This window comes from Priapulus caudatus, unplaced genomic scaffold (assembly GCF_000485595.1).
Source record: "Priapulus caudatus unplaced genomic scaffold, Priapulus_caudatus-5.0.1 Scaffold197, whole genome shotgun sequence".
Taxonomy (NCBI): domain Eukaryota; kingdom Metazoa; phylum Priapulida; class Priapulimorpha; order Priapulimorphida; family Priapulidae; genus Priapulus; species Priapulus caudatus.
This window is the reverse complement of record NW_014577258.1, coordinates 552,331-572,033: the sequence shown is the minus strand read 5'-3', so window position 1 is coordinate 572,033 and position 19,703 is coordinate 552,331. Positions and strand designations below refer to the sequence as shown.

The following is a 19,703-nucleotide window of genomic DNA, read 5'->3' as shown; positions in this document are numbered from 1 at the left end:
TTGCTAAAAGTCTAGCGTCAAACATGTTTCGGCAGGTTAAACACGAAGAAAGTGTGTTGCGCGCCAAGCTTCTTGCAAGCTTCACGCAAATCTTGCGTATTAAAAAGACTGACGGTGACACGATACTTCATTATTACTTGTATACTTTTGTATTTAATCACAGGGCATTATTTTTACGTTATTTATCTAACTTCTATTACATAACAGTCTTCATTTAAAGCGAGAGTTGGGCTTTGAAGACTAGTATCTTACTCTTAGTCTTACTCTTAGTGAATGTTGTTGTCGATAATTATGTTGATTATCATTGTTGACGGCTGACGCTACTCTAGCTCACAGGTACTTGGAACGTCTCAATAAAAAAAATTAATGGTAAATAAACACGAAATGTACCAAAGTCTTAATGTTTCTCTACTCTATTTCGCCTATAATCACCTGTAAATGCCAGTCAAATGCTCATCTGCAACATGCAAGTACACCGCAAGCCCGCGCTTGGATACAATAATGTAACCCAACAAGGGTAGGGTTACAAAGCGTCCCTATCCTTTTGTGTGGAGGAACGCCTGAGTGAATCACTCATGCGGGTTTGCTGGTGCGTTTTCAGAAACTAGAACTGCCAAACTGGGCTTATTCTCAACACGAACCTTTCTCCGCTATCCCGGAACTTACTATGTATCACAATATTCTGTATTAAACTAATATAACCTGTTATAAAAATTCGAAGTGACGAGCGGCGTATACATAGAGCGCCATTTCTGTTGACCTGTGACGTACGAATTCCTTATGCGCATAGCGATCGGCTAACGCAGCGCCCTCCGATTGGTCGGTGAATCCGCTTTTCAAACCGAAGTACGTCACAGGTCAACATAAATGGCGCTCAATGTATACGCCGCTCGTCACTTCGAATTTTTATAACAGGTTATATTAGTTTAATACAGAATATTGTGATACATAGTAAGTTCCGGGATAGCGGAGAAAGGTTCATGTTGAGAATAAACCGCAGTTTGAAGTTTCTAGGTTCTGGAAAAAGACACCGGCAAACTGCTGAGTTGAACCACACAGGCGTCTCCTCCACGAAAAGGATAGGGAGCGCTTTGTAACCGCTACTCTTGTTGGGTTACATTATTGTATCTAGCCTGCATGTGCACAAAACAACATGAATAAACTATTAAGAGGAGCTGGTAGTAAAGTGTGATCGCACAATATTCGGCAGTCGGACGCCTCAGCCTTCAATTTGCGCAAAGTGTTGTAGGTTGCTTCGAGACTGCTCGTCTTTGTCGTCGGAGACGGTCTCCGGACCGTTTTTCCCTTGGTCGTCCGGTCTCGGTCTCGCCTCGGAGTGCAATGTACTGCGGACCTCGACTCGGACTCGAACCCATCCGGACTCGAGGACTCGGGTCGAGACCGGCTACGGAGCCACTACATACATAGGTTACGTAGATGCCTTGTTTGTCGCACTATTAAATCGGCGCGGGCGCGAGTTCACGCGCCATCCATTCGTCATTAGAACAGCCACGGCCATGAAATAATGTACACAGCGCCGCGTTAATCAATCGTCCTACTGCGGCTGGCAGCAGAGTGAATTATAAGGCAAAAGGTGTAAAAATGATGTCATGAACCATCGTTGCGAGTACCTAGTAGCGTACTACTATATGACCTCTAGCCACTTCGAAGGTGTAGGTACTAGGGTAGTAGGTACTAAGTACTAGCCATCCTCACTTTTGTTCAACTAAGCCGTGTCATTGTCCTGCGTAAAAACACAATGGATCGCGTTCACTATTTGACCAGGTTTCCGATAGAACTCGTGGTCTCTGTGTTTTCGGGCTGACTATACACTTCGATGTCTACGACTGGCACGGTTCGCTTTTTTCCAGATGAATCTCATAAAGCCACAGGTCGGATGATTGGCGCACTAATCTGCGATTCTGACATACAATATAGAAAATGTTCGTAGCGTAAACAATCGCATAATGCACGCAATTTTTATTATTATTGTTATTTTATTTGTCCAACACGTTATTTTCCTAAGTCGACACAAATAGCTGGTCCCAATGTCGACTTATGCAAAGTTTTGTTGGTAGGCTGTTCTATTTTAGCAAAAACGTGACAGATCGCAGGCAGGGGAAAGAAAAAAAAAAAAAAACACCCCCGACCATTTTGAAACAAACACATACATAGAAAGTGAATGGCCTTTTTCGGTGCCTGTGCCCCCCCCTTTTTTTTATCAAACTGGACTCGGACGTCGGGGTGGTGTGGATCGGACTCGTGTGGCCGGCGGACTCGGACCTCGGACTCGGACTCGGGGGTGGCGGGACATCGGACTGCTGACTCGGACTCGGGGGGGGGGGGGGGGTGCGGACTCGGATAAACACTTGTTCCATCTTCATCGACGACTACAGAACGAAAAACACATCCAACAGCTTCCATCTTGTATCCATGTGTACAGAAGTGTTTCACTTTGTTCGAAATTATAACGCTGGCCTTTGTTCATACCTACTCCCGCCAGAGATACTCTCGTGAAATCCTGGCAGGAAATGTTCTCTCCGTGAAAATGTAAAGAGGACGAGATTGTCTGTTTATCACACGAGTAATATGGCGCATTGCATGCGGGATGAGCTGCTGCCGGCTCCGAGCCTCCGCTTCGAGCCCCGCCAAGCCAAGCACAATGCTCGCGGCATGACGTCACGCACCACGACTACAGCGATCGATCGAAAGTAGCGCCGTTAGGGATTTTCGGATGATACGTCCTCTTTACATTTCATGAGAGAACATTTCCTGCAGGATTTCACGAGATATCTGCTGGCGGGAGTAGGTAAGAACAAAGGCCAGAGTTATAATTTGAACAAGTGAACATTTATGTACCATAGATACTAGATGGAGCTGTTGGATGTGTTTCGTCTGTGATCGTGTGAAATGAAGCGAGCGTTCAACGAATTTCGCGATCACACTTTCCAACCTGCTCTCCTATTCATGTTGTTTGAGCACCCAGCACAGGGCAAGCGTGCGGTGTACTTGTGTGTTGCAGATGAGCATTTGACCGGCATTTACAGGTGATTATAGGCGAAATAGAGTAGAGAAACATTAAGACTTTGGTACATTTCGTGTTTATTTACCATTAATATTTTTTATTGAGATGTTCCAAGTGCCTGTGCTCTAGCTCTAGTACTATAGCCCGCGTTCATTAACTACTAACTGCCGCAGGATACACTACTCATGACATGATATACTCAATTACTTTGTAAATTGTAGTGTTTGCACTGTGTACTACTACTACTAATTTGTGCACTAAATGCATATAAAAAGTAGGCTGTAAAAAGTGTCATGATAATTGCCTCAATATGCTGCACTCCTGCAGATTACCAACATGAGGCGATCTGCTGCACCGAGTCAAAAAGGTTCGGCCACGAAGAAGCCCCGCTTTGTTTGCCCGTTTGTGAAGTTGCCCAATGACAATGTAGGAGACCCATCACCAGTATCTGAGAAATCAGCTGCGACTGAACCAGCACCTGGATTAGTGGTAATGACGCTGAACTAAGAGTAATAGTACTAATAAAAAATACCAAGAGCCCATTAACCCCAGAGCGTACAATGCTGAAATAGGAAAACCATGGTGTCATTTCAGCAAAATTAATAAAGTTTACCTACCTTATTTTGATACTTCTCTACCAGAATATTATGCAGGAGCCATAGCTAGCCAATATAAGATCAACCGCTTGTCTCTACGATATGTTCCTATGCCAAGATATAAAGCGATAAAAATCGAGTACTTCTAGGTAATCCTATCACCCAGTAACACGCCTCTCGCGCGTTTAGTGACTGCTAATGTTGCTTCGACAAAGCTCGTATGTTTTCGTCGTTCATTGATAAATGAGATGAATCATATGGATGAATGAACAAAGCGCAAGGGACTTTGGGTAGACACCTACTGCTCCATTTTCTGTTGTCGTTGTTGATCCACGAGCTGAGAGTCTTCTGTACAGCATAGGCTACGGAATGTAGCACTGCACTATTACACGCGCCGGATAGGCAGTTAGTTGGCTGACTGTCATAATGTTGTACACATTCTCCCCCGGTCGAATCCATGTTCACGCACTTGTCACCAACGATGTATGTTGCAACATTATCCAACCATTCAGTAAGAAAGATAGCATATCGCGTAGAACTTTCTATCGTGTTCTTTTCATACAGACTGCAAAATCTATCGCACAAGTCATCTACTAAGTTTTTGCCTGACGTTGATAATTTCATGAAGTCTATACATTTCTTTCTAACTCCATTCAATTCGTGCACTTTTTCAACCGAGTCCCATATAGCCGAATAAAACTCGTCACTGTGGTCCTGCTTCGCTTGTCTTAAACACGTTGTAATATAATTTACTTGCTCCTGCGATAGTGTTGCTGATTTAACATTCCTTTTCCTTCTACTATCTCGTCTCACATTTCCAGTCGCAGCTATGACTCAAACTACAACGTTTACTACAGCTAGCGTAAGGGGCGGGTCATCACCATGGCGACCCGACTCTTACGCTAGGTGTAGTAAACTCTGTAGTAATGACGTAACGAGTCAGCGCTCGAAGCGGCGACCGGAAGCAACATTAGCAGTCACTAAATGCGCGAGAGGCGTGTTACTGTGTGATATGGCGCTAGGATTACCTAGAAGTACTTGATTTTTATCGCTTTATATTTCGGCATAGGAACATCGTAGAGACAAGCGGTTGATCTTATATTGGCTAGCTATGACTCCTGCATAATATTCCGGTAGGGAAGTATCAAAATAAGGTAGGTAAACTTTATTAATTTTGCTGAAACGACACCATGGTTTTCCTATTTCAGCGTTGTACGCGCTGGGGTTAATGGGCTCTTGAAAATACGCACTGCATTTGTAAATTTATTTTATTTTATTTGTTTGAATTTCTTATAATTTGCATTTGTTTAATTAATTCTGGCAATTAATATGTTATTTCAATTTTAATTTTAAGTATTAATTTTATTAATTAGTTAAGAGTATTCAATCAGCAGTAACTATAATCAATTATCCAAGACAAAGGTTAATCCATGCTATTGTTAGCATTGCATGGAAGTGACACGCCTATAGTACATTAGCAATTAACAGTACTGCTGCCTTTTGGAAGTAAAATTAATGCTAAGCATGTTCCCTATCACTGATCCAGGAATTTTAACCATTAACATTGCATGAACATGGTGCACAATCTTCATTCGTGTTCTTTTTAGGCCATTGATAGCAGTAACACATCTACAGTGGCAATACCACATGTCCCTGTCAGTGCAGTAGGAAAGGAGCACTCTACAGAAAATGATTTTGTGTCGCCACAAAATAAAGAAAGATCATCGCCATCTAAAAGTGCCATTCAGTATAAGGAGAATGTGCCATGGTACATATAAATAAATAAATAAATAAGTTGACGTTCTTTCTACAGTTGTACCACAATTAATAGAATAATGTGTAACTACTAACTGGCATCAATTCGAAGTTTGTAAGCTACTGTTCATTGTTATTTGCCTTTTCCTTAGCACGACACAGTCTGCCGATAGGTTAACAGTGCAGTCTAGACTGGCTCCGAAGTTCCGGGCTCCATCGGCTTCCACGGTCTCACAAACGTTGCAACCAGTGGCTCCATCTGTTCAGCAGGCCAGTGGTAAGCCATGTGATGCTTTATTATGTGTCATAAATATCTGCCCATCAGCAGGGCTCAGGAAAAGTGGCATGATACTCATCATGATATATGAATTAATGAAACCAGTCAATATTAGGCAGGCAAAGTTTAAAGTGCAAAGGATACAACAGAAATATTGTCTATCGCATATTCACTAGATATGTAGTATGCATATTATAACACATATATTCTTGCTAATGGTTATTAGGCTGAAGAGCTGACAGCATTTCGTCATGCATGTATTCTTGCCACGCAGATTGCCTTACATATTTGCTAGTGACTATACCATTTCATTCTTGATTTCTTAAACAGATGAGGCACCAGTGAGCCACTACTACAGTGTTGTTTGGTGCAAGCTATCCAAGAAGAAGCACAAGAATTGGGAAGGCGATGCTGTGCTGATTACCAGGGGGCGTAGTGTGACTCTCAAAGATATTGAAGGAAAAGAGTAGGTTAAATAATCATTATAAATATTTGGATTGTCATGGTTGATTGATATATTTCATTAGTTCCTAAATTTGTTCGTGAATGTTGTTATAGCTTTGACCAATCGGTGCATGGAAAATGGTCCTAAATGCTTATAATTTAAAAAGAGTATTTGCTTTATAATTGTTGATATTGTCAACATTTTGCAGGATTGGCAAAGGTACTGGTTACAGGAAGACTGACATGGAAAGCATGCAGGATGGTCACACACTAGTCGTTGGTGGCAAGGAGGTTGAAGTATGTTATCAGGGTTCGAAACGGGCTCGCACACTCGCAAAATGTGAGTGGATTTCCGAAATTGCGAGTAGAAAACATAAGCACTTGCATTTTTGTGCGAGTGACATATAATCTGTTGTGATAACTATCAAAATTCAACATCCCATATCCAGGCATTTTAAAAGTAACAAGTTGTCAACATAAGTCATAACGGAACTAGACCAACTAATTTCTGCAAAATTATAACACGTACTGTCTAGAAACTGAGTAAGGATTATATAAACCTCGCGCGAGCGGCCGCTACCGAGAGTATTCTATCTTTACGCTTTGTAGCCTGGTTTAATAAAGTCGTCTCAACATTATATAACATTTATAAAGTAACTAAAAAGATAATATTTTTAATTAAAGTGTTAATTAAAGTGTTAATTAAAGCATATTATACACTACAAAAATAATTATATTAAAAATGCGAGTGTTTCTGATTTTGCGAGTTGAAATTTGACCCATTCGCAAAAAATTGCGAGTGGTTTCAAAAGTTAAATTCTACCCCTGGTTATTAGGAAGTTACACGTGTTTAGAATTACAGTCACATTCACCAGCAGTGATTCTTGGTTGGATCGGCAAGCAGGCTGTTAGACATGGTTCTTATTTCGTTGATGATTAGTTGAATTGCTTTCTGATGCCAACCTGCTTTTCAATGAGAGTGCTTGAGTAGCCACCTCAAGAAAAAATTAGCTCAATTTTTGCTGTTTCGATTGACATATTGATAGACAGACTATGTTCACAGATATGACCACAGAAAACTATGTGGGTGTAAATTAATGCATATATATGCATGCCTATGTGTGCTGTATTTTATAGGTGATGGGTTGCATCTCAACAGAACATTACATGAGTGGCAAGTGCTTTCAGACAGCATCCACAACAGTGGATAATACTCTGATGTCATCTGCAGCATTGACTGCGCCACCAAAGCCTTTTGTCAGACCCCAAAAAGTTGGTGCAGATGTTACCAATGTCTCAGTGAAGAAGGTGAACCCATTATGGCTTTTCTTAGCCATGTTCCTCTAATTAGTATTCTTTATTAACATTAATGCTTCTGTTTTTGTGATACATACATTATTTTTATGATATATATCAGAAGTAGATAATAGGGAATATTATATACATTTCACTATGATATATTATTACATATAATATAAAATGTATTGTGCATCTATAATGAAGCAGGTTTCGTTTACTTGTTGGTTGCATTTGTACGTCGTGTGAAATCATTATTTGAATGATTGTTGTTTGTCATTGTTTGTTAATTATTGTGCTTGCAATGACTACGTGAGTATGTTGATAGGTGGCATTGTCTGTTAGACCAAGGCATGATCCAACTAGCCCCGGAGCGCTTGTGATGCCAACTCCATCTCGTAAACACCAGGCAAGATTTCGTTCTACGTTTTTGCTGGTTCTGTGTATTGCTATCTTCACTTCACACATTTCGAATGAGCACGCATATCTGCCTCATTGTAATCTTTTTTTCACGAATATCTTTGATGACTTACTTGCCCCTGCAGTTTCGTCTGGGAACTGTAAATGTGCCATGCTTCTGTGTGCTTCACACGTATCTTGGCCACTTGGCATATTTAATGTGTCTTTATCTAAATGTTGCAGAAGGAATATAATAAAAGTGGCCTGCCACTCGTGGACGTGGTTGTTGATCCGTACCTGTCTGTATACTTAAGGCCTCATCAGCGAGAGGGTGTGACCTTCCTCTATGAATGCCTGATGGATATGAGAGACTACATGGGATGCGGCGCCATATTGGCGTGAGTAACACGTACCAATATCACCTCGCAATGCTCTATGCTCTCTCCCTGTCTCTTTTGCTATGTGCATTATAAGTCACTGATCGTACCACGAGTAATTTGTCTATAGTTGGATCTGTATCACCCCATCTTACTTTTGTACATGTTGCTTTTTATCTACAGGGATCACATGGGATTGGGCAAAACTCTGCAGTGCATCTCCGTCATTTGGTAAGCTTGTTTTTGACTCGTACAACCCACTGCTTTGTGTCAGCATATATTAATCCGCTTTCACTAACGATTTACATATGAGCAGGTGGGAGCATGCTTGAGGGGCTGCCACTGTTTCTCAGTATGGCACTGTTTGTTGCAGGACCCTGTACAAGCAAGGTGTGTATGGAGGCAAGCCATCTCTGAAGAGGATTCTCATTGTGACACCTGGTAGCCTAGTACAGGTGTGATGAGTGAATTTGAAATCATTATTATCAATTGATAAATTAGAAAAATGTCCTTTTCCATCGCTGTTGAATGATTTTGACTGATTAGTTTTATAAAAAATAATAATGAAAATATTGGCACGTAGCAATTCATGATATTTTACTTTGATACTCTCATATACTGTGCTATGTAAGTTAAAGTTGTGATTGAAAGTTGACAATTGAAAATTATTATGCATTTAAGAACTGGTGCAATGAATTTAAGAAGTGGCTGGGTAAAGAAAGGATGGCTGTCTTTGCTGTAACATCGGAAGCACGGGTGGATGTAAGCATTCTCAGCATAAATACTCGATTTCTTCTTTAATGAATGATGTGACGTCTGCGACAAAGAAGCGATTGTAATCTGTTTTGCATAACGAGTGCGTTATCATATTTCCGCTCTACTCGCAAGTATTTTCGAAGTTCTAGAACCACCATATTATTAGAATGACTGACGCCGCAGGCGTAATTGCATGCATGTGTGTGGCAGGAGTTTGCGAGGTCGCCCGTCTACCCGGTGATGGTTGTCTCCTACGAGATGCTCATGAAGTGTCACGCGGACGTGAGCGGCGTGAAGTTCGACCTGATCGTCTGCGACGAGGGGCACAGGCTGAAGAATGCTGCCATCAAGACGACGACGGTGAGCAAGAGTTCCTCCGCTCAACCCGACCGACCCGCCCCGTCCCTGAAACTTCGGGCTGCGATGATGACTATGACTTAACGCAGAGAAACAGAACTGTTAAACGAACATAAAATCTTTTATGAGTCGCCTTGTTGCCATTATAAACCTGTTATACGTCCACCATTTGCATCTAACGTATATGTGTCTTGCAACTGCTAATTTGCTACTTATACTAATACTAATTAATACTAATAGTCTAATACTAATTCTAATACTAATGCTAATACTAATACCAATGCTAATTAATACTAATAAGGAATTATTGACTTATATTGCACATGTTAAATGCATATATATGCACATGCGCATTACAAAAAGTATTTATGAGAATGTACTCAACCGCTAAACATAAATAGTATTGACGAATACGATTGTCAAAAATGTATAGGAAAATTATGATTTCGCGTGACCATTGACGGAGCCGCGTTTTTACGTTGCAGCTGATCAATTCGCTGGACATCCGGCGAAGGATAGTGCTGACGGGCACACCCGTGCAGAACGACCTACAGGAATTCTTTGCGCTTGTGGATTTCTGCAATCCGGGCGTGCTTGGTGAGTGACGGACGCGCCGTTTGCTCTCTCGATCTCCCGTCGCTTCTCTCTTTCTTTCTGCTCAATCTCTCTCGAGGTGGGTGGCGCGTCGCGAACCGCCGCCGCGGCTCGTCTGTCCGTCTCTCTCTCCTTCTCCTCTGCCTCTCACTCTCGGCTTTTGCTCTTCGCTCCGTCATTCTCTCGTCTCTCAAGTTCGTCGTCTTTCTCTGCCTCTACCGCGGCTTTGACTGCCGTCGCCGCTCCGGGGTCTCCCTCCGCATCGCGAGCTGCAGTCGGTCGCCCCAGAGCAGCCGAGCAGCACAAGAGTGAGCAGTCGGCGCACGGGCGGTCCACAGCGAATAGCACAGCCCCGGGCGCGCGGCCCCACAGCCGCAGCTGCAGGGACGGGGGGCCCTCCCAAGCGGCGGCTCGGGGCGGGCGGGCCACCTCCTCGTCTCTCTTCTCTCTCCTCGAGCCTCTCTCTCTCTCTCTCTCTCTCTCTCTCTCTCCCGCAGGCAGGATCTCGCAGCCGTCAACGACTATAGTGATATTAGCGAAGTCATCGTCGTTTAAACTTGAGGAATTCGCGTTTGTGGTTGCGGCGTGACATTGACGACGACACAACGGTTTCACGTCTCGTTTGCGATCTCAGTTTCGCATAATGATATAATAATGGGAGGCAGAGAAATGTTTCGGTTGCTGCACTCTGCAACCAAGGCTCCTCTACACTCTGAGTCAGTGTCAACCTCGAACTAGATGTACACCATTGCTGTACACGATTGTACAATTGTACACACAGTAGTAAAGAAATATTTTCTGTTGATGTGCGGTAGCCTACTAAATTTATCACGTTATTTGCTACGCGTGCACGCCGAGTCAATTTTAACATGTTCTTTTCGATTCGGCGACAGTCCCTCAATCTTCTCATTCGTCTTTCTCCGTGGCGCTGTCCGAGAGGCAGCGATCTGACCATTTCTCGACGTGCAGGTTCGAGCGCGACCTTCCGGAGGGTCTACGAGGAGGCGATCGTGAGGTCGCGGCAGCCGGGCGCGAGCGGCGAGGAGCGACACGTCGGGGAGGCGCGGGCCGCCGAGCTGGGCCGCCTCACGGCCGAGTTTGTGATGCGGCGCACCCAGGACGTCAACAACAGATACCTGCCGCCGAGAGGTGAGCGACGCGTGCGGCGTTGTTGATGCTGGGGACGTGAGAACGAAGCCGAGGAAGCTAACGATGGCGACGATGATGATGATGATGATGATGTCCACGAAACAATCGTATGATGATGATGATGATGATGATGATGATGATGATGATGATGAGGATAACGATGATGATGGCCATGAAACAATCGTATGATGATGATGAGAATAACGATGATGATAGCCACGAAACATTCGCATGATGATGATGATGATGATGATGATGACAGTAGGGACGATGGCTTTGATGATGAAGCACATATTTGCATGACATTACCGCTCTTACTCTTGCAGTCGAGATGGTGGTGTTCTGTCAACCATCCACACTCCAACTGTCCATCTATCGGCAGCTGTTACAATCGCGGGCAGTCAAAAGTTGCTTGAAGCAATACGACACAGGTACTGTTAAGTCGCCAGGGCTTCTTTCTCTGCCTCCCTGCTGTATGGCTGCATTGCTCCCCCTCATCTGTTTGCTGCTACCAACGTGTGAAGTGCTCTCTGGCTTCATTTGATACTCTCTTGAGTTCAACGAGAGATAGCACAAATTTTATTATTTCATATGTCGTGTTGTTGATATTAGACCATTCTAACAAGACTTCATGAATCGGGTTGTCTTCATAAAACGTGTGGTCTGCGGTAGTTGTGCTTTTAAAATGTTTTATTTAAACTGTTTGAATTTTTTAAAGCTGTTTGTAACTCTGATTGTAAGCAGAATTTCGGACAATATTAGCTGACTTCATGAACAAATAAGGTTGATCCACGCTCGGATATAACTCGACTATAAAATCGTGACTGATTACAGTTTAAAGATAGTTGACACATTTCAAAGTATTTCTATGTGCTGAAGCATCGATGATTTTTCATTCCTGATTGCTGTAGATGGCAGCTGCCACCTGGTGTGCATATCTGCACTGAAGAAACTATGCAACCACCCGATGCTTGTCCACCAGGCGGCGCTGCAGACCGACGCCGCTGAAGAAAGAGCTGTTGTTACTGAAGGCCTCTACGCGGGTGTCCTTCCCCTCTTCCCGAGTGGGTATGGAGAGGAGGGTCTCTGCACGGAGGATTCGGGGAAGCTTACTGTTCTCAGTGAACTGCTGAGTTCTCTGTATAGACAGACACCGGTGGAGAAGATTGTGGTCGTCTCCAGTTACACACAGGTGGGTGAGCGGCCATCTTAGATTGCGTCAACGGCAGCGAAAATGCTTACATCGAGTTAGACAGTTTCCTGCTTGGTGTGACCCAACACAGCGTGTTGGGCGATAAATGCTTAATGGGTTTCTGTTATAACGAGTGTTCGTTAACATCACTGCGCTTATGAGGAGGAAACCACACAGAACTGGACCAGTGCGATGCTGGGTGACTGCTGTTTGAGCTGTGTATCAACCATAGTCCTGTTTTCAGAATGTAATTAGGCTTAACGTTGACTTTTTAGCTCATCTGACGTAGTCAGATGCAGCTTGTAGAATCGCATGATCGTTCGTGCGTGCGTGCGTGCGTCCATCCGCCCGTGCGTCAACAGTTGGGCACAAATATTAACCGCTCGACGTACGGTGACGATATTCGGGACGTGGGGGGGGGGATTGTGACAAGGACTCGGGATGACCAATTTGGGAGTCAAGGGTCAAAGGTCAAGATGTGTCAACGGAGGGGGAATATTTCCCCCTTAACTTAAGGTATAGGAGGAAATACAGAATTGCGGCACAAATCTGAACGGCTTGACCTATGCTCTTAATATTCGGTGTATAGTGTGATGGGCAGGAAACCCATCACCAGTGCGAAATTGGAGGTCACAGGTCAAAGGGCAGTGGGGAAAGGTCAGATATCAGACATTTTCTGAGGACATGGCCTAACGGACAGTGAAAAACTTTTTTGTTTCAGCACTGACCTACCATTTTTATCTCTTTATTGAAAGGACCATGAAATGTGCTTTCCACTGACGTGCGAAGAGTAAGTGTCTGATAACCTTTTGACCCTCAAGAGGAGGGTTAAACATGGATTTGTTGACTGTTAACAAAGGACTGAACTGCTTTTGCTATTATTAGATCCCATACCTGTGTGGATGTGAGGCTACATTTGCAGTTCAATTGCAAAGACAAAAGTTTGTTGAACAAGGTTTACACTCCTTAAATCATATTATTTTCTAAAGCAGTCTGTAAATTAATAGCACCCTGAATTCTCGTGTGGCTAGCGTCATCCGAAATGTAGGTGATTATGCACACCTGCAATGCAGATGTGTTTAATTTATTACTCACAGCTGAGCGAAATTGTCGCCTGCCTGAATATACTTGGATTTTAGCCTGTAAATTTCAGCAACTCAATGGAATTAGGTTTGTAATCTCTACTTTCTTGACTTATCACCAATGCACGAAGGGCGATGCCATCTTTGATTATTGATTACACTTGCACGCGCCATCTCGCGGCAACTATAGGCCTAGTGATACATTATGACACAAATATATAAGACAGTCGAGCAGGTATGAAGTAGGATGCATTGTTAGGGTTTAGTTTTAGTGTTAATACCTATGCTACACAGTTTTGATGATGACGTTGCCGGTTTAGCGATAGAACAGGCTTTCAACCTTTTACAGAAACAAAGGCCAGTACAGTAGAGCAGCAGACCTCAGATGAGCACTGTCGCTAATGCGGCACTTGTTCTCATAGACCATTGACAGAATTTTGTTTTCTAAAGCTGTGAGGAAATTCGCTAGGAGTTGTTTCATTCTCATAACTCTCTGTTTTCCTGTCAACGGTCTAAGAGAAAAACTTGAATGTCGAGACTAATGTTAAGAATCATTTCGTTTCTGACAATGGGCTCCACGGTGAGGACAAAACAAAATATAGGTGTGGTAACGGTTTCCCGGCCGACCCTATTTATTCCCAGCGAGCCTAAACATTTTAATTGTCAATTTTCTTTAGTCAAAAAAATAAAAAAATAAAAAAATAAATTTAATTTAAATTTTTTTAAGTTCCTGCTTCAAAAGGCACAACGCACATCCTTCGGAAATGGTTCGTAAATAAAATATTTCAAGAAAATAAAATGTTTTCCCTACCTACCTACCTTATTTTTTTTCAGCATGTAACGGTAACCACACATATATTTTGTTTTGGCCTGATTGTGTTTCTCTGTGTTCGTATAGACACTCGACATCCTTCAGGAGTTGTGTGTGCACGAAGGCTACAGGTTCCTACGACTGGATGGAGCGACACCTACAGGCAGGCGGCAGGACCTAGTCGAGCAGTTCAATAGTCGTCACGGGCAGGAATGTAAGAGCGCCCGCAGACACGCTCGCGTGTTGTTCGTAAATCATTCAGTGGTGCCATGCAGTCAGACGTTTGAGTACATGTGGTTTACGAAAGTGGCATGGGATGCGGCGTCTAGCATTATCAAAAGCTGACGTGTTTGTATCTCAAAATATATCTACGAGTATAAGCATTCAGTTGTGTGTCCACACTAGCATTTTGTCTCGCCGAATCAGAAATGATCTTTTATGCTTTCGCTAATGGAAATATTATTCAGTCAGTGGTATCATATTCATTTTCAGACGGCAGTTGTTTTGCTTTTGGTGGAAAAGTTTTTCTTATTACTTTTAGTTGTATTTCTGCTGAGCTGCAAGGCTGGTGGTCAGGGCATAAACCTCATCGGTGCATCTAGAATTGTGCTGTACGACATAGACTGGAACCCCGCCAACGATCTACAGGTACCATGCAGACTGGAACAACATTTATTAACCATGCCACTTGTTGGTATCAATGATGATGACGCATAGGTGATTGCGTGAAGCGGATACGTGATAATCGGCGGCAAATAGCAAGTTCATTGATTAATGAGCGGTCAGTGACTGATCATGAATTCTTGTTCAGGCGATGGCGCGAGTGTGGCGGGACGGTCAGAGAAGGACTGTCCACATCTACAGGCTGTTGACCACGGGCTCAATCGAGGAGAAGGTCTATCAGAGACAGGTCAGCAAGCAGGGACTGAGTGGGGCCGTAGTCGACGCAAAGACTTTAGGCAAAGTTCAGTTCTCTAAAGACGATTTGAAGGTAACTTTAGTGTACTACTATCAACATGAATATATCAAAACAGTCAGTTGTATCGATATGTTCACGTTGCTATCCATTGTGTACTAGTAAATTATACTATCTGAATGTATCTATAGTATACCAGTAGCTATATTATAAAGTATCTAAAACTAGTACTATGAATATTTCAGGTTTAGCAACCATTTTCAGTTAAATGAGAGATTGCTAATGCGACATAGCAAATTTACTAGGTAAAAAATTGAAATAACAATTAGAAACTAGATAGAGTGCACTCACGGAGAGTGCATACCTCCGCCAGCGACATACGCCATACGCCTCACGAACACACGCATAACCCACAATATACGCCAGCGTACTGACATGTATGATGATGTAATGCCGCTCGTTGCTGCTGCTCGCTCACATGTACACGCTCGCTGGCTCGCTGCGCTGGCTGGCTCGCTGGCTGACGCGCTAATATCGATCGCGCGAACACACTAACACACAAACACACGCACACGAGAGCGAAAACATAACCTCCTCCAACTCCGTTGGGCGGAGGTAAAGATGCGCTATCTAGGTCTGTACATGGAACATTCTTGTACGTTTATTTATTAATGCGATGGTGTAACCGCCTTTCATTTCTGCTTATCAGTAAAAAAAGCATTTTGCATGAAGTAACTTGGAAGCCCAACCTTGAATGACCTCGGATCTAACATGATTGTTCTTCCTGCAGGACCTGTTCAAGCTTAGCCAGGGAACTCCCAGCACCACCCATGACCTGCTTGATTGTGAGTGTCATATCGGCCAATCTCGCCCCCCAGTGTCACACCGCAACCTAGCTGCAGGGGTCGCAATAGATCGGATGTCTACCAGTCTGTCCATGGACGAACTGATGGACTGGGAACATCACGCAGCACCGATTAATTACGAGTTGATGCCCGGCAGCCATCTTAAATCGGCTGTGAACACGATAAGCTTTGTATTCAGAAATGTAGCCAACGAGCAGGCAAAACCAGGAACAGTGGCTGAATGACTCTTAACTTCCTATTCTATAGATTTTGTTGTTAAATGCACAATCTACTGTAACATTGTTATGTATAATATATTACTTGTAAATCTTATTATATTGTAAACTTGTAAATCTTATATAATAAATTATGTTCTTACAAAAATATTTTCAGTTATTCTGTAATTATGTGTGCCTTGAATTCATGCTGGATATCACATTTAAATGTGTCCTAGATCGCACCATGAGACTACTCCGAATGAAACTGATTCAAATCAATTTTCAGCGATAAAATACTATATTTCTACAGGAAGCATTGATATTAGACTTGTTCCTGTCTTATTCGTGTGTGTAGATTACTAGGAACCTACCTAACCAATAAGTGGTTCAACATGCCAGTAGGGCAATGCCAAAATTAGGCATAGTTAACCACCCTCCTTTAGGAAGGAAACGCTTATTGCAAACAGTACTACTAGTTGCATTCTGTTCTACAGTGTCAGTTTATATTTTTGTATAACGTCGCTAACATGACGTATTTCACACATTCACCCCATGAACAGTTCATTACAGGTTTGCTACACACTATATATATATATATATGTATGTATGTATATATATATATATATAATATGTATATATGGTGCAACCCACATGATTTGTGCACATTATTTTATAAAAGACTATTCTTTCTGGTTCCGTCAGATTTTAAGTTATCGAACCAAACGCCAATTTGAAAACAAATCAAACTTAGTAATGGAATGGTTTTATGAAATCAATAACCACATGCATATTACACGTTTAGTTACGCAAAAACACATAACCAATTTGTAAATCAAATGAAAAACATTAAAAAAACCACCTTCCTATTACCCCAAAACCATAAAAAAACGAATAAATCACATACCGACACAAAAAATAATGAATTACATTGCATTATTACTGGCATAAGCCTGAGTAAAGCGTGAAATTTGATCACAATTATACAACAGTATATATTGCATGTTAACCGAAGCAACGTGACCAAAATCAATAAATTACACTGCATTAAATTAATGCATATATATAGGCCATTTCTAATATGGAGATCAACAGATTAACATTGTCGTCTGGTCAACTTTCATGATCACTTGGTTCACCAAAAAATATTGTAAAAGTAAAGATCCGATTGATCATATCTTGGTACATAAACACGGTGAGCAGTGGAAGTCACAATGGAAGAACTTTGTTGCTAGGGGTAGCAAAAACGCATGACGTCACGACCAGACATGGATTAAGTAACATTAACAAATAACAATAACTGGTATTTACCAATTGCTATTAAACTTCTATATAAGTATGGGATATGGTAATTGACCCATCCGTCATAGAGAGATAACCATATCGGATATTGTTATCAGGTCGGTGTAGTTGGACCGCTTTTCATACGGCTTACACACCAAATTGTTGACTACGGGGCAGTTCGTTACTAAGCAGAACTTTTAGAATGCCCCATCACAATGCTGATTGGTCAGAGCTACCTGTCAATCACTCCAGGTGGCAAGGTCAATTACGGTTCGTCCCTAGTGAGGGAGTTAATTAATGTTCTTGTGTCTGCTGCAAGCACACAACAACAGGTTCTTGCGTCTGCTAGCATTTAACACAGCGGGTCCTGTCGTTTTATAGCAAACAACGCATCTGTCGGCTGCTAGACACATTCTTTTTTCACCCTGCTAACGAACGACACAATCTGGCAGTGTTCATTGGCAACTACATATCGTTCTTTTGTAGCAAATGCATTTGAGTAAGTACGGAGTATATATATTCACTGCGGGAATGTTACAACTGGGCTTTACAGTGCAAATTTAGCTCAAAATTGATTGCTTGCATCTAAATACCCTGACACTTGCAGGTTATATTATGTACCGTCATAACTACCATACAATAATAACACACATAATCGCCTAGACTTTAATAACAGCAGAGGATACCAACAACTACGTATATAATCCGGGTATCTTCTATTCCTAGAGCGCCCAAAGTAGCTCTTCTTTACAATTATTCAATAAACAAGTAACAGTTTAACAGTCAAGCATTCCTGGCAGGCTTTCTACCGATAACGATGCACGAACATGGACATGCTGTAAAACACAAAATAATTAACAAAATGGTCCTCTCAACTATATTATACAGCATTAACTGTTGTTCTTTGCACTAGGCTGGACTATGCGTGGCCCTCTATGCGGTGCTTCGCTTAGTTTTGCATAGAACTCCAACAACTGACCTAGCACTGCCCAACAGTGCTCTCACAATTACTGGTAATTTACATTGGTATAGGCTGCTAACAACACACATAGTTAAAATAACACATAGTACGTAGAATAACGTGCTAGAATATCATCTCATCTCACCTATCGCAGTTTTTCATCGCAACAATCACAACTGAGATCAAAACTTGTTCGCTGACACAGTGTGGCAGTGTGGCTAGACATACACACACGCACACACACACAAGTATAGGCTAAACACACACGTGGAATTTAACACAGAGATCCTACTACTAGATTTCTACAGGATCGCTCTGTTGAATATCACAAAGTCAATTGCGTCATCTACATATTTATTGCATTCTGACACACACGAGCGCATTTGATCTGTTGGCAGAGCATTTTCGTTGTTTTGTTCATGATGCTGTAGCTGCTGATGCATAACAAGAATTAGTTTGCGCGTGCATGTTATGTGTGCGTGCGCGCGCGCGTGCATGTGTGTGTGTGTGTGTGTGTGTGTGTGTGTGTATGTTATGTGTGTGCGCGTGCGCGCGTGTGTGTGTGTGCATCTGCGTGCGCGCATGCGTACGTGTATACGTTCGTGAGTGCATGTGTATCTCTGCATGCGTGGCTTGGCTACGTTCCTGCGGGAATGATATACATATAATTAAGACACAGCTGGAAAATCGGGACTAGTTATAACACCTGACTGTACACCTACTTTTATGAGTACTGACTGTTAAGTTTGACAGTCTTAATTTAAGCAGTCGTTGGCAGTCGTTTTAAGTTAAGTATAAGTTTGACTGTACACCTGTAATAACATAATGTACAGGTGTACCAGTATAGTCTATCTTTACAATTTGTTCGTTACTAGCTACTAACTAAGGAGATAACGACATGACCCTGTAGTATAAAGTATATAAAGGTACTCCCTATCACCTACAATACTGAGTAACAATAATTGGAAAATGAAAATGTTTCCCATGTGCACAATAAGTTTCCTATTGTAGACAAGTCACAGGTTATATTGGAAAATTAGTCAACAGAGACAAGAACGGGAGAGGCGGAACAGGTTTAAAAATAGAAGTGGTAATGAAGAGAGCAAGTAAAGACGAAAGGCAGAAGCAATGGGAATACAGAGTAAAAAATAGAGTGAGAAAGACAGAGGGAGGGATGAAAGAGAGGCAGATAAAGAAAGAGAATGAGAGAGAGAGAGGGGGGAAGGAGAGGGAACGAGAGAGAGAGAGAGAGAGAGAGAGAGAGAGAGAGAGAGAGAGACAGAAGAGAGAGAGAGAGAGAGAGAGAGAGAGAGAGAGAGAGAGAGAGAGAGAGAGAGAGAGAGAAGAGAGAGAGAGAGAGAGAGAGAGAGAG

At 42.4% G+C, this 19,703-nt stretch overlaps 1 protein-coding gene across 3 annotated transcripts; it reads left to right on the top strand.

Moving 5' to 3' along the window:
• The first annotated feature begins 41 nt into the window (after positions 1 to 41).
• On the top strand, positions 42 to 16,257 carry LOC106807145 (DNA repair and recombination protein RAD54B-like). Of its 3 annotated transcripts, none has more exons than XM_014809405.1 (21): positions 42 to 114; positions 3,353 to 3,514; positions 5,229 to 5,389; positions 5,529 to 5,653; positions 5,984 to 6,119; positions 6,307 to 6,394; positions 7,235 to 7,405; positions 7,722 to 7,802; positions 8,036 to 8,190; positions 8,353 to 8,400; positions 8,543 to 8,624; positions 8,851 to 8,931; positions 9,136 to 9,285; positions 9,768 to 9,879; positions 10,846 to 11,025; positions 11,352 to 11,456; positions 11,937 to 12,217; positions 14,198 to 14,324; positions 14,652 to 14,758; positions 14,922 to 15,101; positions 15,817 to 16,257. In XM_014809405.1, exons 2-21 carry the CDS (start codon positions 3,362 to 3,364, stop codon positions 16,114 to 16,116), a joined length of 2,823 nt encoding a protein of 940 aa, XP_014664891.1. In that variant the 5' UTR covers positions 42 to 114; positions 3,353 to 3,361; the 3' UTR covers positions 16,117 to 16,257. The 3 variants fall into 3 exon arrangements, with proteins under 3 accessions (XP_014664891.1, XP_014664892.1, XP_014664894.1); XM_014809406.1 differs by having other exon boundaries at positions 48 to 127; positions 3,352 to 3,514; XM_014809408.1 differs by having other exon boundaries at positions 55 to 139.
• Positions 16,258 to 19,703: the final 3,446 nt, after the last annotated feature.